Source organism: Phoxinus phoxinus, assembly GCF_949152265.1.
Source record: "Phoxinus phoxinus genome assembly, chromosome: 23".
Lineage (NCBI taxonomy): Eukaryota > Metazoa > Chordata > Actinopteri > Cypriniformes > Leuciscidae > Phoxinus > Phoxinus phoxinus.
Genome location: NC_136898.1, coordinates 12,093,414 through 12,117,599, shown reverse-complemented (window position 1 = coordinate 12,117,599; position 24,186 = coordinate 12,093,414). Strand labels below are relative to the sequence as shown.

At 37.9% G+C, this 24,186-nt stretch overlaps 1 protein-coding gene across 4 annotated transcripts in view; it reads right to left on the bottom strand.

The window, feature by feature from the left end:
* Positions 1 to 3,372: 3,372 nt before the first annotated feature.
* The window catches only part of LOC306991278 (uncharacterized protein), a 54,159-nt gene continuing 33,345 nt past the window's right edge, over positions 3,373 to 24,186 (bottom strand). Inside the window, exons 7-9 of one of the 4 annotated variants that reach the window (XM_079599000.1) lie at positions 10,836 to 10,956; positions 5,945 to 6,067; positions 3,373 to 4,976 (exon numbers count right to left, since the gene is read on the bottom strand). In XM_079599000.1, coding sequence (XP_079455126.1) covers positions 4,969 to 4,976; positions 5,945 to 6,067; positions 10,836 to 10,956 — 252 coding nt within the window. In that variant the 3' untranslated portion in view covers positions 3,373 to 4,968. Of the gene's footprint in view, positions 4,977 to 5,549; positions 5,717 to 5,944; positions 6,068 to 9,588; positions 9,861 to 10,835; positions 10,957 to 24,186 lie in introns of those variants that run through there. The other 3 variants (XM_079598998.1, XM_079598999.1, XM_079599001.1) reach the window with 3 other exon arrangements.

Genomic DNA, 24,186 nt, shown 5'->3' with positions numbered 1-24,186 from the left:
TAGCATATAATACATGCATTCAAGGTATTTTGTATAGTAGCCTATTCAACCAATAGGGCATTTCAGTAGCCTAACATAGAATGTGTGATCATCTTCAGATAATAATATTATGAATATAATGTGGGTTAGGAGACACGTGCATTTTGTTTTGCTTGATCAGATTTTTGTAGAATAGATAGGCTTCTTCTGTTTGGATTTTGAGATCAGTGATAAATGTGGAAGAAATGTTCAATCCTTTTGCCACTACTGGATTATTTGTGATCGTGAAGGGTAATTATGTTGAATGGGGGGGGTAATTCTTTTCAAACCTTTTATCCTATATCCTTTACTTTAAAATGTTCAAAAGTCAGCAAGCTTGCCAAAAGGCATATTCAGAAGAAAGATGCGAGCTCACACACTATACATTGTTACAAAATGCTGGGTAACCACAATTCTCTGTTCCCTACTTTATAAAACCACATGAATGGATCACAATGGGCACTTTGTGTCACATATGCTTCAAGCAGAACAAAAAAAATCACTATGCAAATTACAGTTACAGGGACTTTCCAAAGTTGTATTTTTTCAAAAAGAGGTCATAGTACACAATTTTCATTCATAGTACAACCTGACACCAAAACAATGTGTATCACAATGTATGCTGACTATATGAACTACAATGAAGCTATTTTAAGATGTATCGTTTGTTTTAAAAACAGGCCTCCTGTTGTAGATTGTAGACACAGATTGTACAATGTTTCCCCCAAACATGTGGCAATTTAGAATGAGAGAAATGAAGGAAGCTAAGAGTTATCAAACTCTCAATTTTTCTGCTAGTTTTAATGATACATACCTGTGGGTTTCTGTGACGTGCAGATATGCAAAGCTCATGCATATGTGAGAGTTTTCCTGGGTAAAGATACCTAGATCTGCGTCAGGTATAGGGTAACATTTACACCTGGTTCTTCTGACTCAACCTGGGTGTGCCAGTGTTCTCCTGTTCGGTGACAGCACATCATTGATTCATGTGACAGTTAAATCCCCTGATTCACCTCGACATCAGACTTTTAGTTATGAATACACTTGCTTTTGACAACTGTGATGGGTTTTTCTTCACCCAGAATCTTCAAAAATGTGTCAAATGATCATTAACATGTAGCTTCTTGTCACAAAACACAAAGTGTGAGAACACTATGCGAAAATGCAAATGTTTTATATTACTTTTATAATACTTATAATGTGTCCCTTTTTTATTTGAAAATGTTTTTGTAAATGTATTTTTAAAATATTAAAAATGTTCGCGTGTGTCCCCTACTGGTTTCTAGAGGTAGTGCACACTGTTCGTGCACGTTTGGAAATCTAACTTATCCCTCAAAAGTGTGGTGTTGTGTTGGTCACATGCCAAACAAGAACACCTTATTGTGCAACCTAAAAAGAGTGGCGAGGAGGAGGAGGAGGAGGAGGAGGGTTGTTAAAAACTACAACTGAACATGTCAAGCCTTATTTGAATACTAAAACCTGTTTGAATGAGCGATTTGCATAATGGCGAACCCTCAAGCAAAGGCCGTAACTGTAGTGCGCGTGACTGAGTTTATCACATCACTGAAGGAAGAGTGACTTAACTAGTTCATTCTGGCACAGGATGAAAATGTAAATATATTATACAGTTCACATATTTTCTGAGCCGTTTTTCATTGATGCTTCTTATGAATGACATTTGCGCAATTTCTTACTGCAGTTGTCACTTTGCTAAGCGTTTTAGGCTATATAGGCCTAAAAAAAAATTCAGTCATAATATTTACATATATTTTATAGCCCATTATTGTTTTTTTTACTGATTTTAATTTATTTTTACTTAAAGAAATGTAGCTTATCTTAACTTTAAATTTTAAATTTGATTACAATTTTAAAAACTAATGTTGTATTGCTGTGCATTTCAACAACTTCGATGTGTGAACAATATATAGCCTAATAAAGCTGAGCTCAAATAACAAAAATAGGCCTATATAAAACTCATTAACCCAAATCACAAAAACCAGGACACAGACTGACATTTAGTTCTTTTAAACTTTATTGATTCACACACAGGACATACATAGTCAAACATGAATAGCAGAGGGGGTTCCCTAAAAAGTACAGGATGTTCTGAACAGTTAAAGAGGAAATGATACGACTCGACTGTGGAAGCCAAGTAGATCACCCTGTGGTTTTTACAATGGTGAAAACAATGGGGGGATTGCTGAATGAACATCTTTTTAATTTAATAAATACCAGTTGCACATGTTAGATAACGACTGAACAGAGGGGAAAACTCTAAAGTGCAAATGAAAGGGGTGGGCAAAGATCTATCATAACTGAGTGTGTTGCAATAAGGTGTGTTCTTTTTGGATTCTCAAGAAATTCAAGTGGACAAAACCAAGTGCCGAGCGCGCGCACGCGCACACACACACGCCCTTTAAAGAGAAGGGCTACGGAGAGACACACACGTACGTCTAGAACAAGCAAAAACACGTCAATAAAGCTCTCTGTAAACACAAACATTGGAAATATTTCGACATCATATGTAAAGACCCCACTAAATGAGATACCAATATCAGGAAAAAACAAACATTGTTCAGTAATGCAAAAAAGAAAAAAAAATAGTTATACAAATTAACAAAAAATAACAAAAACATCGACAGCGATTACAAATAGAATGTTTTCCAGAGGTGATGAAAAAGCCCAAAATGTCAGACAGCCTACAGACTGTTGTCGCCGGGCGAATGTAACAGCCAACACCAGTCTGATAAGCTATCTGACACACTGGGAGAGACTTGTCCACACCAATAAAGACACATAATGAAAAATTAACTCACTTACCAATGATGAGACGAGAGGGTGGGGCTGAAAGAGAGGCGTGGTCACTAATTCTAACAATGTAATGATTTAAATCCCGTTATTTAAGAACCGAAAGCTTTTCCCCACATTTAGCGGATGTTGTGTGAGATAATCGAATGCAGCTTCTCCTTTCTGTCTCACCCTGACTGTGTTTCGAATCATAGCGAGGCGCCTAACAAGACAGCGTTCTGAGGGCATCAAGCTCGAACGTCCGAAAGACTGTCTCGCTGGATTTTGAGACACATCCTCTCTCGCGCGCTACCCTTCTCTCGCTCCCTCTCCACCAGCAGTGTTGCCATATCCGCCTATTATAAGCCACTTTTCACAAAGACGCTTCGAAATACGGGCAATGGCGCGTTGCGCTTTTTGGTTTATTTCTAGAAAACACACGTGTGTTTAGGATTTCAAAGTTAGAATTGACTGTAGAATTCAACAAATATTTTTTTAAAATATTTTTTTAATACAAATTATCATATGCATGTATTTTCTTATTCTTTGGTCTGTTTTTTAATTTATATTTTGATTAGTTAAAAGTGCAAACATTTCCATTTGTTTATTGATTTAGATAACAATTTGTATATATTAATAGCCTATTTAATTTTGCACAAATATATACTTAAATAAAACATTATTTTGTTAGTAAATCAGTTAACTCGAGTCATTGAGTTCGCTTCCTTTTCTCACGAGATCTGGCAACACTCCCTCATCCTCTACGCCAGCAGCGCGCAGTGCATTGAGTTCAGCGGAGGGTTCATTTAAGGTAACGGCAACAGAAACTCCACACTGTTCCATTTTTTTACACGCCTGCAGCTTCCAGACTCACATACCAGGGCAGCGTTACAAAAAGGCACCGAAAAAACATTTCACAAGCAATTAAAAGGAAAAAAAAGACGTAAAAATAAGCAATGGACAAGACGTTCGCCGCCTGATGTTAGGCTATGCCACCAGTGCGGTTCTTCATCTGATCCCTGTGGCCCCCAACACCGCACATTTCAGATGCGACACACCCATTTCAGGACATAGAGCCTCTAAAATAGTGAACGGATGAGTTTAATCAGGTGTGTTAGATTAGGGAGACACCCAAAATGTGCGGTTTGGGGAAACCACCACTGCGTTAGTTTCAAAGCTAGATATCCGCATGTAAATGAAACTATTCAAACTATAAAAGAAGGAAGATAATTACCTTTCCAACTGCCAGACAATCCGTTAGTCAAATCCAATCGAGCATCTCTCACAGCAGCGAGCATCATACAGTCCTCCAGCGTGACCGGATGCTCTTCTGATGTATAGAATACGTGCGATAAGCTATACGCGCGAAACGTGGCAGCCACCCACGCACATATGTGCCTGAACACAAACGCGCTTCTTAATCTGATTCAATGCGTTATTGCATCTGGTGGAGTGGCCCTGTAGTGAGTCACACACACACACACACACTCCTTCTCCCTCTCCTCTATGGATCTCTGGAAACAAAACAATAACTCTAGACGAAAGGAACATTATGATTCACCAAGCTTTTAGAAGACCAGATGATCTTAGCTCAGAAACAGTAATGCAATACAAGCACCAGTCAATATGCGTAATATCTTTTAATGACTTTAAGAGTTGGTTGCATTACTTTACATTCACTTCCTGTTATGCCTTAATTTAATCGATTTTCGAATCTAGTTTTAGACAACCACTATACACTGAAATATGCAGCGATTCAAAGCAAAAATTTTAAATTAAACTAATTTTAAAGCTAAATTAATGCAGTTGGTCCCTTAAGTGTAATAGACCACACACAACATAAGCCACGGCGCACCTTAACATCCCCACCAATGGGATCAGATAACCTCTGCAAGACACAGAGCTGAGAACATGAGTATCTCAGCTCAATCCGCCAGCTAACCAAGCACATTAAAAAGTAAAAATGTTAACCGATAACCACGATACACTAAAACCCTAAATAAAAATTCAGAAAAATAAACCTATTCTAGCGCTAACTCTCATCAGAACGAGGAAGCTATTTAAATTTGGGGTTTCTTGATTTAGTTTAGCTCTGTGTTTGCTGTTAGATGCCACAAGTTCAAGATGCATCAGATGAGAAGCAAACCACACTGATCCCCACCTTCAGAAACCTGTAAGGAGAGAGAGAGGGGGAAAAAACAGTCAATTATGCATCTTTACTGCATTAACTCATCAGAAACATCTCAGGTTAAGAAATCGCTCATTTCCATGTGCATTTCCTTCCAATCTCTCCGTTCCTTTACAACAAGATTCACATTAGTGACGCGCACAGTGGCATCGTCTCTTCCTGCCGGTTGAACAAGCCCACAGCTTTCCTTAAGTAACTGCAGGAGGTTCAAGTTACCAGAAAAAGGGAACATTGTTCCAGAAACATCCGTAATCTCTCATTGTGCAACTTCATCTCTCTCTCTCTTTCATTTCCTCCTCCCACACGTACACACGCATGCACACACGAGCTGGAAAAGCGTTTTAGATAAAACGAAAACGAATCGCACACGGGCAGATGAAGGTAAAAAAAAGAAGGTGTAGCTCTTTGTTTCCGTGCGCACTTGTGAGGGATCAGTGGCAGGAATCGAGAGTACAGCCTCAACCCCCCCTCTCCCGCTTCTCTTCCTTACGTCCCCCCCCCACCCTCCTCCTTCTTTTACTCCCAGGGGCCCCTCCCGTCTCCGGCTGCGCTGGGTTCAACAGGGTTCGGCTGCCGAGAGGGGGGAGTTAGTGTGACGCGGGGGAGTGTCCGGTTCACTCAAAGAGCTCGGAGTATGACTCAGCATCCCTCCTCAGCCAGACCCCGAACAGGCCCCCGCGACCAACCACCGCACGGCCCACGCGGAGCCCCTGACACTACGGTCTGCCACATGCAAACAATAACACCTCACTGGAATCACACGGTAGAATAAAACCAGTCTCCAAACGATAATTTGGACTTGGAGGTAATTAGGATGTGGAACAAAAAAGAAATAAGGGTGCGTGTAATAAATTAAAAGGAGGAACGGAGGGCAAATATACAAAAATACAAAAGCCACGTCTGTGAATGAGGTAAATTTAAGAGAAACTCTGTATGAGTGATGGGACTTACGATTGGGGTGGCCTCTCCTGCGAGCCGCCTGCCCGTCCTGTCCGGTGTTGTAATTTTGCCCTCTGGGCCTCAAGGTACTCCCTGAAAGGCTTCTGTAGAGAGGCGCCAAACAGGGGAAGAGCTCTGTGACAGAAAAGAAGAAAAGGAGGAGGGGACGGTACAGGAGGGGGAGAAAGAAAGAAGGAAAGAAAGGGAGGGGGGAGAGAGAGAGAGAGGTCACATAAATTTCACTTACCGACTCGAGAGGTCAGTGAGTTTCCTTTACCCTGCCTCTCCTTTCTCTCTCCGCTCGCAGACAGAGGGAGATAGAGACCGAGCTGTTACGGAGTTTATCCCAAAAGACAGAAACTCAAATAAGAGATGGGGAAAAAAACTGTAAAAGTACAGCTTGTTCTGGGAACTACATAACCTAAGCACTTTTTAAAAATTACGGAGAGGGGAAAAAAAAGAAACACGCAGAGAGACGCACACAAATAGAAAGAAAAAAAAAAAGCTTGTCCTGAAGGCATGCTCACACAGGGAGCCATCCTCACTCACACTCCCTGTAATGTCCCTCAGCCAGGCTGAAGGAAGAAATGAATGATTTCTCAGAACTCACACATTTATCACCGGCGGTTCCTGTATGAACTGGTTTCAGCCAATTAATGAGGAAGTAAGCCCAGGAAGTAAGCCCATGGCGTGTCATTACTGGTCGAGAGAGAGTGTAACCCCACCTACTTGAAACTGGAAGGTGGGGCTCTGTGAGAGACAGCCCATATTAGGAAACCCTTTTATGAGATTCAGTCACTACCTACCCATACCCCCCCTCCCCCCATGACACACACACACACACACACACACACACACGGAAAGGAAAAGAGAAGGAGATTGCCTTGGCATGGCTAAGCAAGCCAAGGAAATTAATTTAAAAAAAAAAATTATAAACACTTTTTTTAAACTTAAAGTAAGATTCTTCAGAGAATTTATTGATAAAATGACATTTGAGTCCGAATTAAACTTCTTTTTCATGACCTGATGCTCATTGACACACTTGGACTTTTGTTTTATCACTTTACACGGTCATGTGCCCGATAACGTTCTCTTTGAACTCTACATTTCACAGACGCAAACAGGACCCTGTGCCCACTCGAGTTTCTGAAAGTGCAACTTCACGGATAAACAATAGATGAGCTCATACTGGTTATTTTGTTAAATCATTAACCAAACGCACTATCATTATCCACCCTTGATGTGGGTTAACTAAGCGCAAACACATCAAAAAGCACAAAAAGGAGAAGCAAAATGATGCAGGTTTATAAGAACGTTACAGAAAATCCACCATCAAAACCAACACCCACACACCTCAGAGGAGAACATACCAAAATCCAACCAACTGTAAACACACAGAGAAGCTAGCATTAGCACATCTGAAGCATAATCTCAGATCTAAACCTAGTTTTGTTTTCTGTCAGTGGGATTTTGGTGCACAGGTACAGCGAAATGCTGTAGCGCTAGAACAAAGAGTCAGATCAAAAACTTGTGTCTTTGTGTTTGAGAAATTGGCGGGCTCCAATCGAGCCTTGTCCGATGAGCCACGGTGAGTCAGTGCCTGTACGAGTCAGATATTGCACTCCTAACAGTCAGAAGCACGCTACTAAAACATGAGGACTATCTTCATGTCCATAAAACAAGGATTTTCACTTTGCTTCTGGAACTTTCTAGGGCAGAGATCTCTTTGGAAAAACATGCCGGACTAAGAGATATATATTCACTGTCAACATTGCATGATCTGGTCATATTTACATTTTCAGATGACAAAATGTGTTGTGATATGTCTTGGAAAATGCTTTTTTTTTAAAGGCAGATTTTGTTCACGGTGGAACCCATGCGATTTGTACAATGAGGGGCAATAAAAGTGAGTACTTGAAATGTTTCCAAAAATATATCTGGCATGGTTTTGGAGTGAAAACATCTTTTATGGTGGGAAAGTATTATTTCTGCTGAACAACAACCCTGAATGTGTATATCACGAGGTTATCAGAAGAAAAACAACGTATATCCACAATAACAATTCGTGTGCATATCTGAGTAGGAGGGAAATTAATTTCGAGTTGTTACGACATGTAACGTAAATTCTGCAGAGAGATGGAATGCATTTGTTTTTCAGTAGCATGTGTTAGCTAATAATAATAGTAATACAAATATAAAAATGTGCATAAAAGTTTATAAAATCTGTGTTAAAAATGCATTTCATGCTAAATTAAATGATATACCTCAAAACCTCAGATATTTCCAACACTACACACTAGCTATACATTTTTAATGAATTGATAAAGTTGTTTCTTTCCCGCTTGTGAGTAAAAAAAGAAACAAAATATTGTTGTGGCTGCAACTGTAAGTAACGTTGTATGAAAAGGTTAAAAATGGAAAATTCAAAATTGAAGCCAAGAATCAACTTGGCAAAAAAATGTAATATATATAAACAAAAGTGCAAATAAGTCAATTAGATATACTGCTTGCTTTGTTAAAAATGTTTAAATGTGGGTTAATAAGGAAAAAAACTCTAAAGTGTGATTTCCTGTTTTTAACTGTAAAAAATACACAAAAATACCTCTAGTCTACAGTGCACACTGTCTATGTATATTGTGGATAAACATGTCATTTTCCCTAATAATTGTATTAATTGAAATGCGTGTTACACTGATTTAATGTGTTGAGACTTGTTTTTCTGCAATTGTGTCATATTTTCTATTTTTATTACTATCTACATCATTCAATGTATGAAAATTCCTTAATGAGTTTTCTTATGAAAGTAAAAGGCTTAACATTGCACAAAACGCATGTAACTGACTTACATGATCTAAAATACTGAAGCAATTACAGATCAATAATTAATTATTGTTCAAAATCAATCATTAAAACTATTGTATGTTGTGCATTTAAAAAATGACCAGGGATGATGAGTCAATAATTCAAAATAACATTTCAGTTATGCTGGATTTCCAGGAAAGCCATGCGTCATTGTCTATCAAATCTGTTCGCAAAACGGCTTTCTTGCAATGAGTAAAAAGCCAGCAAAACATATATTTGAAAAATAGTTTCCTTTTTTATTAAATGTTTTATTATATAAAAATTACATATGAAAATCTAGAGTGAATTAGTAACCTTGATCTTTATTAGTATCCTTTATAATTAGTATCCTTTATATAATCTATCTATATGTTTTAAAAATCAAGCACTAATTATTTATAATTCACATATTGTATCATAATATAATTTGTTATATCAATTAAAATCACAAAAAAAACTGAAAAGACTCTTAATCCGCACAAATACACTGCAATGACACAAAGACAAATACACCTAATGAGCGTGTCAGCGGATCAAGACCCAAGTCTTCCCACAATGCCTGTTCACTCACACCTAGGATGTCTGGAGCAAGCTAACAGTGTTATCAAGGTTTGCCATATTGATTAGTATGGATTAGTCACATTTAAGTGACGCTGAGGATATGTTATGACCAGCATTAAAGCACAGGTGAGCAGACGGGTATCTGAGGTCATTTCATTAGTACTGGCTCCTATGTGTCTGTCCATCTCCCTGCTGGGTGACATCAGTGACAGGAAATGGGAGATGATTCAAACACATTGCAGGGAAGGATGATGATCCTGAAGAACAGGATGATGAGGATGCCGGTCATCGGCGATGTGAAATCTAGAGCATGACAGTGCAGGCAACTTCTCCTCACGGCCCGTTTGACCGCACAAACTTCTGACTCAGCGAGCTCCAAGTCTTTGCTAACGTCAACAAGACCGGGGCGAGAAAGATGAAGAAACGGAGAGAGCAACAGAAGCTCTCCAGACAAGGACAGATGACAGGCTGACACACTTTATTGAGGAGTGAGGCATGGTGGAGGAGAGGAAGACTGTGGGATTAGCTAAACAGATTAGCATGAGAGTTCGCTCGAAACAGTAATTCTCTGGCTGAAATTAATTAAATTGTGGACAGTAGGAAATAGGTTTTCTCAGCAAAAAACTTAACTGCAAATTTTCACTTGCATTAGCATGTATCCAACCTAAACACAAGCTACCAGAACATACCAATACCTCCTCTAAATCTTAAAGGGATAGTTCACCTAAAAATGAAAATTATCTAAATTACTCACCCTTATATTGTTCCAAATAACCTGTAAGACCTTCGTTCACCTTCGGAACACAAATGAAGATGTTTTTGATGAAATCCGAGAGCTCTGTTCGGTGTCAGTCTTCCTTTATAAAATTAAGGTTGAACCAGTCACATGGACTATTTTAAATATGTCTTTACTACCTTTCTGGGCATTGAAAGTGGTTAGGATGTTACTGTCTAGTGGGGTCAGAAAGCTCTCGGATTTCATCAAAAAATATATTTTAATTTATGTTCCGAAGATGAACAAAGGTCTTACTGGTTTGGAATGACATGAGAGTGAGTAATTAATGACTGAAATTTCATTTTCGGGGGAACTAATAACCCTTTAATATAACAGAAAATTACACACTAACAAAGTATCTGTCCTTTCTTGCTCAAAAACACACAAATAGGCAAAACACTACTTAATTTTAACAATAAACCTGCCTTTGAAGTCCAATGCAAAGCATGCAACTAGAAATCCCCTGCCTGAATGAATAAAATTATGTTCTGTTGCAAATGCACTAAGCAAATTCATATTATACCAATTTAAATGTATTAAAATTAGCTTACAATTTTTGCTCAATTTGGTCATAATAATAAATGAATGAAACAGCAAAAAAAAAAATTGTGTGTAAGTTGAATCAGTATAATAGATGCAAAACCATAAAGAGGCCTTGTAACTGAATTACTTGTCAACACTTGTGTTTTACACACTGTTATATTTGGAGAGGTGACTAAGACTTACCCAGAACCAACATCATGCAAGAAGAACTATAGGATCGGCATGCAGGAAGGTGAGAACAGGCAAACAACACGGGGATTTTTGGAGGTAAACAGGTTCCCGCTTCCTTTTTCTTCTCGTCCCTCTATAAAACAGTTAATAATTCTCAGTCACCATCTGACAACATTCTAATGAGCTATCATTTCCTGTAGCCGTTACAATTTCTGTCTCTTATTCCCCCCCCCCCCATGCTATTCATTTCCTTGAGACTGAATTCCTCAAGTCTTGAGTCACAGGTGACCTCTGACCTCAGGTCCCCTCTAAAGCTGCCAGCCAATGTTCCCTCTAAGCTGTGCTTGTGCTTGTGCACAGCCGCACACTTCTGATGTCGCTCCCGCGCAAATGAGAACAAATTCTGCATAGACTGTAGACAAAAAAAAAAAAAAAAGTGGGAAAAACCTTGACATTTAAGGAATCAGAGTTAAATAAATGGATGGGATTTCAACTTCAAGACCATCGATTTTCAGTCCAGAACTGAAGCTGTGAGAAATTGTATGTGTAAATATGCAGGGCTGACTAATTCCCAAGATAAAGAATGCATTATAGAGAATCTACAGATGTAATGCATCATTGCTCTTTAGCTTGTTTTATGATCTTGGCAAATATTATCATGACAAAATGAGTAATCTTGAAGAAGACAAGAGTTTAAAAAAAAAAAAGTTTGAGTGAATGAATAATTTTGATTATTAATCAGATTTAAATCGATCAAAGATGTTGCCTGCATATATATATATATATATATATATATATATATATATATATATATATATATATATATATATGCATGCATCTGATTTTGTGATAATGAAACATTTTATAATCTAAATTAATTCATACTGTATATCATTTAATAATTTGTCCTAATTAAATATATATACAAATGTAAAAATCATCATTTATATTTTTTAATTAATTGTTTAAAAATTAAATATATATATTTTAAAATCATTCATTTATATTTTATTTAAAGTCTGATTAATAATCTACATTTAATTAATTTAAAATGTATATTATATTTAATATATTTCTCTGTTCAGGTGGATGAAGGACACGCCCAATAAAAATAGGCTGTGATCTGCAAGAACAAAGATTAGAGGGAACATTGCCGCCAGCTGATGAGGACAGCCATTTTTAAATAAAGGGTGGAGGCCATGCACCAGTGTACGTTAAGCACAGACATTTACAGCTTCTTACCAACATAGACACATCTGTACGCACAATTGAAGTAAGAGACTTTTTTAAAAGCCTTGATCAGTTTGTCCTATAATCATACAGTGATACAGTGCAGTTATTTTAAAACAAAAGAAGGTATCGCTCTGAGGAATTGATAACTGCACTCCTGTTCACCTCTGGTCTGGTTCTTGGTGTCAGTTAAAACTAGCTCCATGTTACATGAGGATCTTTCCCAATGACCTCATGAGCAAACCACGAGGACGCGTCCTGAATGGAGATCCCCGAACTCAGGGTATTAATCACTCTCACACACATACACACACACACATACACACACATACATTGCTTTACGTCCTCACACTCATTCCTGTTTCTCCACCAGCTGCGCCAGTCCTATGTTTAAACAGAAAGAATGAAGTAAAAAAACAAAAAACAGACTAAACAAAGGAGAAGAGGAAGACAGAAAGAGAGGGGTGAGATCACTCCTATTTTGGAAACGACTTATCAGCACGGGACTGGGAGACAGGGAATACTGATCTCTTCCCCTCTGGGGCTTTATGCCTGCTCAGAGAAGGAAAAAACGGAGTAATTATAGTACACTCATGCAAGTGTCACTTCCCACCGCACAGGCTAGACACTCGTCACCTCGAACGCACAAACATACGTACACAAAGCAGGCGAGTGTGCTTACAAACTCGCACACCTCCACTAAAGAGCCAAAACATTAGTTTATCCATGGACAGGCTGTGAAATCAAAAGGCCGAAATAATCTGACAAAATACACAAAGCCTAGGGATCTGCCTTGCAACCTACAGCCTAGGCAGCTGTCTACTTAGCATCCGAACTGTCATGGAACATCATAAGAGACAAATTTGGAACATTTTAGAGATGCACCGATCCATTACTCAGTATCGGTATCGACTGCCATTCTTTGCCGGATCGGGTATCAGTCAGGACCGATTCAAATCCGATATTGTACGAATACTATTCTCTATTGTTAAGAACCACAAAAGGCACAACAACATTTTAAAGCAACAAAGTTTCCGTGCACTATACAATAAGTGTTCTGAAGCCATTCTATAGTATAATGTGAGGTAGAAATGAATATTTAAGTCATTAAATTCAAGTTCACATAAACGCTTCCCTCAGATTCAGTGTAATATACTTGATCTGTAGACAAAGGGTTATGGTTTCACATACAATTATTTTATCATGCTCTTTATCTCTAAATCATGTTACTTTCTATACCGGGTGTCAGTTAGATCACAACACTGGAATAGAGAGCCCTATGAATCGTTCTTCACAAGCACGGTAACTAGATATAACAGCATATAACTTAGATATAATACACTAAGCAGATCTACAGACCTTTTCACTCATGCCACAAAGGATCAGTTGAGGTCATCTGGATGATGCCATCCTATTAGGATTTTTCAAGTTATTACCTTGTCAATTCATAATAAAAGAGCCATGTTTGCAGTTGTGCCACCCTGACATACAATTCAATTATCCCAACAGCTTAAAAACTAGTGATATTTATATCATTTGTTTATATAAAAGATTACAAAACCTAAAATAATGCCATAGTATTTAGTTTTTAATATTTTTAATATTTTTTTAAAACATTTTAAATAGTTTCGGATGTTTAAGATAACAAAACATAAAACAATATGTATTATTTAAAATGTACAACAAATGAGTTCAAACTAAATAGGTTTTATAGATTAAAGTGTCACATTTCTGAAGTTATCAAAAAAAAAAAGAAGGAAATAAATAATGCACTTGGACACAAAAAATATGCACGTCATGTCATTGAGCCATATATACATTTCTTCACCGCTGCCTTAGAATTTTGTTAAAACATGTTTCTCAGGAAAACATGACTAAAACGCCGTCTCCAAATCGGTTGCTCACTTGGTTTTGGAATGGAAGAGAGCACCAGCGATGAAAGCTGTTTGTGCCAAAACATCAGCTGAAAATTTCAATTGACATAAATCATTCCTATGTACCCATGCAACAAGCTAGGGCACGAGAGATCAGCCAGACATCAGCCATCCTTCAAAGCAAGCTCTGATTACACAGGAACACAATTCACAAAACCAAAAGGGTGGACTGTCTACTGACTCACTAGTGGACCAAACATGCCCAGGATGACTGTGCGGGCAAGGCCAGGCTGGGGTAAAGCTGGGGTGTCTAGTTCAGGACTGTTGCCACAGTCCACCCTGTAATGCCCTTCCCTTCCTCTTAATCACAAAACACTGGCACTTCGGCATGGCCATGAGACACACTGGCCGGTGTGTCTGCAATCTGCCTGTTCTAGCTGACCACTGCACTGGAGATGCTCTATGACTGTACAGTTAAAGTGGAAAAGACGTTACCAATGATGCTATTAATAACAGATAAATAAACATTACGCTCATCAAAGGTCAATTTAGTTATAATGAAAATCTTGCAAACAAGTAAACAGGATATTTAAACGTCAGAGCAACACTCAGAACGGCATTCAATGTTGACGCACTTGCGGCCGCTCCGCCATTGTAGCTAAAACAGACGTGAGATGTAGGTTCGTGCAACGAGACTTGTATTTGACGGGAGTGATGATGATTAAGAACAAGAGTTTTGAAATGGAAACACACACACACACACACACACACACACACACACACACACACACACACACACACACACACACACACACACACACACACACACACACACACACACACAGCAACAGAGATGCATTAACATATATCAACATACAGGGAAAATGTTTTGGAATAGCCTGATAGGACTACTGAAAAAATACTAAAAGAAGGAAAAATAATAGCCTTCCAATTACATATTAAGGTAACGGTGGGCTCAAGGAGGGTGCAAGCATGGGGTATGTCCTGAAAAGAGATCTGATAAATTGCAGCATACCAGCTTACTTCTGGAACTAGGCAGTGCAAAATCGAGGCTCAAGTCCATGCCAACAACCTTTAGCGGCTAAAATAAAGTTTCCTGAAATCCAACCAAATCCAGCCTATTGTCACCTGCATTGTCGCTCGCGACAGAAGCATGCCAAGGGTGTCATAATGACATTTCACCTGCACACAACTTTTATTCTGAAATATGCAGAAGAGTTATACGAGACGAATGCATTCACACACCTCCAGAGCTGTAACCGCACAGGAACGGTGCTCTCTGTACAGTCATACAGTGAGGCAGCTGTAGGTTGAGTTATCCGGTGAGCTCTAGGTCTGCGGGTAAACCGTGCTCACCTTCAACAGGATGTCACTTAACCAATCACCCGTGACAGAGTCACAGACGAATGCATGAACAGATAACTTTCATTTAAAATGTTTTAAACCAACAATGATTGTTGAACCAACAATATGATATCATGAACCGACAATATGAAATACCAAAGAAATCACAGTTTTAAGAAGTCCTATTAGGATTTTTCTTCAGCACAAATGACTATAATTTGAATATAGTTATATAAATCTTTTTAGATTTATAGATTGTTCCCATTTATACATTTCATTTATACTATTAATTTCAAGTAAAAAAGAGCCTTACGCTAGTTTATTTTATTTATTCTCATTTATTTTTTTCATTTCGTATGCGTTAAAACATTAGCATTAAAATTACAATATGTATTTGAATTTATAATATACTGAAATGTATTTTGCATTCATATACTTTCTCTGGAACAATCAAAAAGCATATTTCCAGACCCATTCCCCCTCCACTTTGCTGCCAAAATCATGTCATTCTGATAAATAAATAAGCTAACAAATAAGATCCTTTAATATACACAGATATAAAACATTTAAATGAAATGGATTTCCAATGTAAATAAACTTGCATGCGAGAAAAGGGATTTACCACTCATGTGGGGTCATGCAACAAGAAGGGTGTTGTTAAAAAACGTAGTTTAGCGGTATTAGTTGTACGGCACGAACAAGGAACACATGCATCTAGAGCTCTCTAAGCTGAAGAATTGTAACAAAAATGCCCCTCGTTTTCCCCTAAATGCACAAAATATACTGTCATGTGATTCAGGCTTGGTTCTGACTTATCTCAAACTGTGAAAAAAAAATAAAACTCCTGAAAAAAGCACCTATACATTGTTATGCAAATGTTCAAAATTACTGCGTGGTGTGCGACACACTTCTGCTGCGCGTGAAAACAACCCAGCCCCCCCAAAATCCCCCTTTTCACACTTACATTGACCAACATTGACCCCCCTGCACAGTTTAAACATGTCTACCTGAAAACAGGCTCATGACTCAGATTCTCAACTGGACGGGGCTGCAATGACTCGCACTGTTTCCCGCACGAAAACAGGCCTAGGGCAGCAGCTGAGAGATAAAGCTGTCATCTCGCTCACATCTAATGAAATAAGTCATTGATCGATTCTGTTCTGTCTTGCTGGTTAAAGCCTTAGTAAGACAATTAAAGACCTTTGTTCACTGTTTAACACTTGCAAAGCCTAGTTTCTGTAGTGCACTATGCCACGTCGCAAGTATTCAACTTGATGTGCAATCGGTTTATTCATCCCCTTGTGATTCGGTTCCAGTATCTGTCTACTCATAAATACTGAGAATAAAGGGCTGATTATTGTCTTGCGTATTATTGTGGTCAGTATTAGTGAGACAAACTCTTACGAACATTCCAGTAAAAAGCTCGATCACCACCCAGTCACCCTCCATGGGGACTCAATCCTGAGACCTTCTACTCAATGCTGTCTTTGTCCAGTGATGCCTCCCGAACAGGTGACTTTGCCCTCTGTGCTTTTCCAGAAAAGAGCAAGAATTTAACTCCTCCATGCCAAGCATGCAACGGCAAATGAGTTATTTATAATCACAATTTTAAGCCAACGAGCGTACCAGAAATAGCAAGGGTGGTCATGTCCCCTGTTAGCACTGGAATGAGTTGACCAATCACATCAGTCGACTTTAGCTTTGATTTCTCCTGTCAGGAATATCTCTTTTCCCATCCGTCCACTGTTTTCTCTACTTCTCTTATCTGTCTTGGCCTGTCACCATCAGACACATTTAAAGTGCTTTAATAAAAAAAACAAGGCCATCTGCATATTCTTTAATCTGATAATGTGACTATTCACGAATGTTCTTAAGGAACAGCAGGAGATGCTGTCAGATGGAAATGTATGCTGGTGCATTTAGAAAGGAAGCATTCCTCTGTTAATCAGTTAGCCGCCACTCACTTTGAGCTCATAAACTGAGTTCATGACTATCAATACAATTCTAACAGCAAGTTGTATTTGAATAGGCACAAAATGAGCCACACACAAAAGCGTTTTTTTGAATGAAAACAACCGCCTGGCTTCACCAATCAACGGTACTGACGTGATATCATCGACGGGAGGGGTTAAATGAGGTGAGACCACAGACTGTTTCGGTATGATTTAACACAGGCACACTAAGCCAACACCTAAAGGTATAGTTCAGCCAAAAAGGAAAAATTGCTTATCATTTACTCGTCTATATCTTTTCTTTTTCCAAAAGTAGACATTTAACAGATTATCTGAGCTGCTTTCTTCTATGCAATGAAAATTTCCAAGTCTTTCGAAGCCATTTGAAAGTTTTAAGTCGTTATTCTCTGAATGTGTTTCTTTACAGCTTTGGTCTCCATTCACTTTCATTGTATGGAAGAGAGCAGCTCAGATGTTCTGCTAAATATCTAATTTTGTGTTGCACGGAAGAAAAAATGTCATAATAGTGTCGTAATATTTTTTACACAACCTTAAAGCAAGCCCATACAGACGGAGCAGTTTCATATCAACAAGCAAGCCTGCCCTTGGCAAGGCATTAGATCTCACTCGCGATTAGCCTGCAAATCAGGAATTAACAACAATAAATAGTATTAATATAAGAGAACAATAAGCCACAATCCATCTGAAGCAAAGAAAAAGACTTACACAGGAAATCAAAGCCTTTGAGAACTACTAGAGTAATGTCAAATCATGCATAGTCTGAAGATAATTTGCTCTGAGTGAACAAGGACACGGTTCCATTCCAGTAATTGCTTGTTTTCACGTTTTGTTCCGACTTTTGAGTTCCCCCCCCCCCCCCCCCTCACATCCTGTAAAAAGCTGCTTCAGGACCCTCGTATCTCCTCACGATAGATAATTTGGTTTAGTGTAGTTCCACAAAATAAAGCGAGACTTTAACTTATTGACGACACAGTTATTTAGCAGCACAGGTCCTCATAAATCAGATTTTCAGAGACTTTGCCAAAACTTTAATGCATAAAATAATTCTTAACTGCTAAGATAAAAGATTTTTCATTGTCAACAATTGTAATTTATAGATATTCCACTTTAAGACAGGACGATCCATATAGCAATAAACATAACATACAGTTATAGAACACACACTGACCGGACTGAAAACAGACATCCATCATTTAATCGTGTGTTTGTTCTTCATTTAAACAATTCTTTAGGGCCACCTCGGCCAAAACCATTGACCTGGTCATGAAATACAATACATGCAGAAACTGTAGCCTGCATGTAGGCTATATTTAAAATTCTTGGCAAACAATGCATAAATGCATTCCATTGATATTAATCTTCAAATAGTAATATAATAATGTATATGTCTCCTCTATGTCCCACAGTTAGGATACATTAAATAGAGCTGTATTTTTTGTTCCCCTTTTTTTTCTTTGGACAAATATTTTAAGCTATTTTTCCATCTATATCTTCTCATTGATTGAACTTTGCTTTGAAAATAGTAAATGAGTAAAAAGTAATTTCTTGTTATTGAACATACCATTATGTCCATTTATTACAGTACAAATAACTAAATTATTTTGTTTCTTTTAAATTCTAGAGACTGTAAGCACAAAGATAATTACTGTTTTCCTGTTTTTTAAATGTAATGAGCATTTATAAAATCTGTTAAATATAGTATGTGCTTCAGAACCAGCAAATTAACAACAACAACAACAACAACAACAGAAAAACAAAACAAAACAACAACAATAAAACACAAAAATGCCAGCTAAGTAAAACATTTTTTTTTATATATACCAGATTCTAAGGGTCAGAATTACACTATACACTACAACTGGCATGAAGAACCACTTAAAAATGAATTTATGGAAATCCCTATACTTTAAATAATCTTTTCTTACATCTTAAATATAAAAAGGTTACATAATCTATGCTTGCACAATTCAGGGTCAACATCTTTACCGTTATACATTCAAACTTCAGTGAATGTCTGTGTGTCACATGTGTGAATGAAGCACATTTACCCTGCTAAAACGGCAACCATATAAAAAAAATGAAGAATTTACTCAGTTTCACTTTGCGGGAAAGAGAACTGAAAGCTAATCCCATATTTGCATCACTCACAAAAATCCTGCCAACATGAAATACACCAGAAAGTCATCTTAGATTTCACATCACCACATGTTTATATATATGTTTATATATTTTAACTTTTCAATGTATCAAAATGACATGGCCACAATGTCTATAATATTATCACATATCATAGTTTTAATGATAAACAGGATTCAAATAAGCCTTTAAACAACTAGGAGTCTCACACTTTCTGAAGAAATATCAACACTAGTTTGCAGGCAATTCATTTTCGTAACATGCTTCCACAACGCCAACAACAAGGTACGGTGATTATAGAAAGAAAGTAAACCAATAACATAAATGAAACAAAAACAGTTAACATAGAGTTATTGTGAAACAGACTTACAGTTTAAACAGTTGTGTGAGAAAGAAACACTACTTACACACCGTGCTTGTCCCGGTAATACAAAAACATGTTTGAAATCATATGCAGGTGTCCCTGTTAATCAAAAATGGTTTGTGATCTAATAAAATACATAACAGACATTTAAAAAGGTGTACATGTCTCTAAGCTGCATGTATAATTCAATGATATGTCCTTGATTTTCCCATTAATGTACAAAATACTGTTTTGAAACTGATTTATCGTAATTCACGAGTTGCACTGATAACCTTCACTTTACAAAATTAAATTTATCTGAAAGGATTGTCTCAGGAAAGATGTCTTTCCTTAAATTCAGATTAATCAAATAACACTTTAAAAACACTGTACTAACGTTGAACAAAGTTCAGTGATTATTGATGGATTTTTTCACACCTATAAAATCGAGGAGAAGGCTATAACAGTAGCACGGCAGGACAATAAATGCAGAGGAAGAAGAGTTCATAAGTAGAAGGTAGTAAAAAGAGGTAAACATTAACATTTGTGTCATAAAGCACAGGATATACGGTGCAGCACACCATCCAGGCCTGAAACAGGAAGGCCCGTATGACTTTTTACTGGATTACGACTAAATACTAAAAATTTATTGCTCCAGAAAGTTTATAGCGATGACAAGAATATTCCAGAAATAACAGCATTTTAGTTCTATTTGATTGCGTGATGTTTGGATAATTGTAGTGTAAATCTAAATGCTCTATGGGATATTTATGAGCTGAGTTTAAAAACTAGTAAATGTAAACTCTCATGTAAGAGAGCTGAATGTATAGCTTGCGATGTTCTGCCAAAAATGTGAAATCTGGAGAAAGGAGGACAGAGGAAAACAATTTAACTTGTTTCACAGACAGAGAAAAAATGACTTAAAATGGCAGTAAATAAAAAAATTAATCTTTTGATGCCTTGACGAAAAATGAGGAAGGGAGGCAAGATCTTTTCTGGGTACAATCCTACAGACCTGCTCTGAAAAGGGCACATTAGCAGGCTTTTTTTCTATTAAAAAAAGAAAAGAAAAGTGGGGGTGTTTCTAAGAAATATAGATATTTATTCAAGAAATCCACTTTGCCCTCAAGCCTTTAGTTTTGCAGTTTTATCTTAGTATGACAGGCTCACAACACACATGCCTTTGATTTTCTATCATGATGGGGACTTTCCATTTCTTTCTCTCTTTTTATAAATTCAGTAAATAATATTTTCTATCACCTAACCCTAAAATCAACCCTCACACACCCCTTTGTGAATTTTTACATTTTTAAAGGTATTCTCTGTTTGCTGCCCTTAATGTAGGCGTTTCCACTTTTCACTATGCTTGTGGGGACTTTTGGTACCTGACTTAGACACACACACTTCTAAAGACTTGATCAAGTAAACACTCTGATCTTCACATGTCTGCAGCTTTACCTATTTCTCTTACACACACAATACCACAACAACCAAACATGCAACCTTTCACATTAGACACACAAATTTGTCCTCAAAATGGTTAAACAGGTACGTACACACACACACACGCGCGCGCGCACTCCCCCGCACACACACACACACACAAATAGATTTGAGTTGCATCATATTTGAGTGTGTACTCGGTAAAACCACAAAAGAACACAGAGAGATAAACAGTAATGACACGGTAAATGCAACTCTCAAATCACATCCAGTTCCTTGAATACATCTTCATTTTCTCTGAAGAAAAACAAGTCCATAAATAACCCAAATCTGCTGATATTCCCTCCACTTAATTTAGGGTCAAAAACATCATGTGGACAAAAAGTGAGGAAAATAACGTGGTTTTTTTTCGTCTTCATTGGAAACAGATTTGTAAGAAATTCCCTATAGCATCAGCAATTTTTGGAAAGTAAGAGAGCAACAAGCTGTTTTCAAAGCGGAGTGCTGATGCAATCTACATGTGCTGTTGCAGTTATGGCCGGGGTGATTGACGCTTTGCATTGTCAGATGGGGCTGCCCCGAAGACAGGTGTTCACAAGCCAAAAACAGCAGCACTGAACACCACCTATAGCATCCTATTACCCTGTTGCAACACTACTGGCCACCGCCACAGCACAGGTGCTTAAAGAGTCTGGGGTTTAACACAATACACCATGTGTTTGTAATTCAACATACAGCAGATGGTAGTAATGTGGATCTTAACAGCTCAATTTATATAACTCTACTTCCAATCACTCTGTGGACAGTCTCTAAAAAAACACTGCACAACATAAATGTACTACAGTATAATATGAAGGTCTGTAAGTGTGCACGTACAGAGGCACCATAAGAAACACTTAAGCCACAATTAAAATTAATTTCATAGAATTACACAACAAGATATCTATCCGAGAGGCCTTTACAAACTTCTTAAGGCGATTTTTATTAGATATGAATTTCCCTTTCAAGTTCACACAGGTGTCATTAACTATGTTGTTCATTAACTAACATGATTCACTAACATTTAACAACTATGTCTAAATACATTATCTTTATTTTGAAGTAACATGTAGCAATTTAGATCATATCACATTTCAAATAAAAGCTGTTCTTTTGAACATTCAGTTCATCAAAACATGAGATTCTAGAGATTCGCTGACTTTTGATGGCAGACTGGTATTGTCAAGTCCGAGAATTTGAGACATTTTTGTCTTTGATTTTAATTGTATCCATAAGAAACAACACAAACAAGATCTGTTATGAAACGTAAATAATAATAAAAATTCTAAAGATAAAAATCTGAGAAGCAATAAGTTTAAGCAAAAGGAGAAACAATTAAGAAACTAAATCTGTTCGAAAAAGTGTTTACCAGGAGCTCCACAGAATCAATATTCATAGTCGGACTGCTATAGCCAAACCTTTGGTTACTCGTGCCAATGCCAAAAGCCGATTTTAATGGTGCCAGCAGAGGAAAACTTGGGCTGTGGACAATCTAAAACATGTTTTGTTCTCTGACGAGTTCACCAGGAGTGGACCAGTGATAGTTTGGGCTGCAATATGAGATTCCCTCGGCCCACAACTTGTGCTATATGGGCGTCACTGCAAAGGACTACCAAACCATTCTGGAGGACCATGTGCACCCAATGCAAACATTGTACCCTAAAGGTGGGGCAGTGTGTCAGGATGATAATTGACCAATGCACACAGCAAGACTCGTGACAGAGCGGTTTGATGAACATGAAAGTGAAGTTGAACATCTCTCATGGCCTGCACAGTCACCAGGTCTGAATATTAGTGAGTCCCTTTGAGGTGTTGTGGAGGAGTGACTCCACTAGCATTGACCTGGTCACTGTTCTGCAAGAGGACAGCCTCAAAAACCCTCTGGTCATTGTGCAGGACTTGTATCTGTCATTCCCAAGACGAATTGATGACGTGCTGGCTGCAAAACAGATAAATGATTGTGATCTAAAACCAGTTCTGTCATGACAACTCTCGGAGTGATTGGCATGGTAATGGGTATTTTGGGACAATGTTGTATGTTTGGTCTTGGCGGAATAGATGTTATGTTTTGGTCTCAGCTGCTGTGAGCAAGTAAGACATGCTGCTGCTGTACAATATAGCGTACATGAATTACCCGTAGCAGATCTATACAGGTGGTGCTGGGGAAGGTGGAGGGTTTCTGAAGCGCGTTGCACTGCTAAGGCAAATGCTACCCACGTATTTGAAGGTTGAGCTGTAAGCTCATTGGCTACTGATATGGCAGGAACCAATCAGCTGTGCCCTATAGATAATGATGTGATTATGAATAGGTGAGTAAAATGACCTTTTAGCCCGCAACATCTAGAGTTTCATGCCAGAACTTTGTATGTGTTTCAGTTTCACTGTCCAACTTCTGTTTATATATACATATATATATATATATATATACATGTACGGAACATGTTCATAATATAAACTACAACGGTGGTTCTTCTAATAGTGTGTGAACTTGAGGAGGAACTGACTTCATACATCCATGAAAAATAACACCAATACCAGTTGGTTTCAAATAATTAAAAAAGGAAGTGGTTTTGTTATCTAATGCGATGAAATTTGCTTTTAAGTGTGTTTCTGTGTCCAATATGTTTAGGGGGCTTTATGTGCCCTAGACAGGAAGTGTCTCTGGACTTCTCATAAGTTGCATTAGTTTGCATGTATCCGTCTCTCTCAGTGTTTGTCTCCATCTCTCTCTCTCTCTCATTCTTTCTCACACACACCCACTCACAGTATTCCAAACAGTCCGTTTAACCAATATGGGATCTTTATGTGAAGTAGCGGTTCATATGAAACACTCTGGGTGGGCGTCATATCTTCAGATTAGAAGGACCACAGGCCACAGGCCAATGACAGAGACGACGTCAGATCCATTACATGACAGGGCCAAATCACTATCTTGCACTGTCAACAAAACTCCATCCACA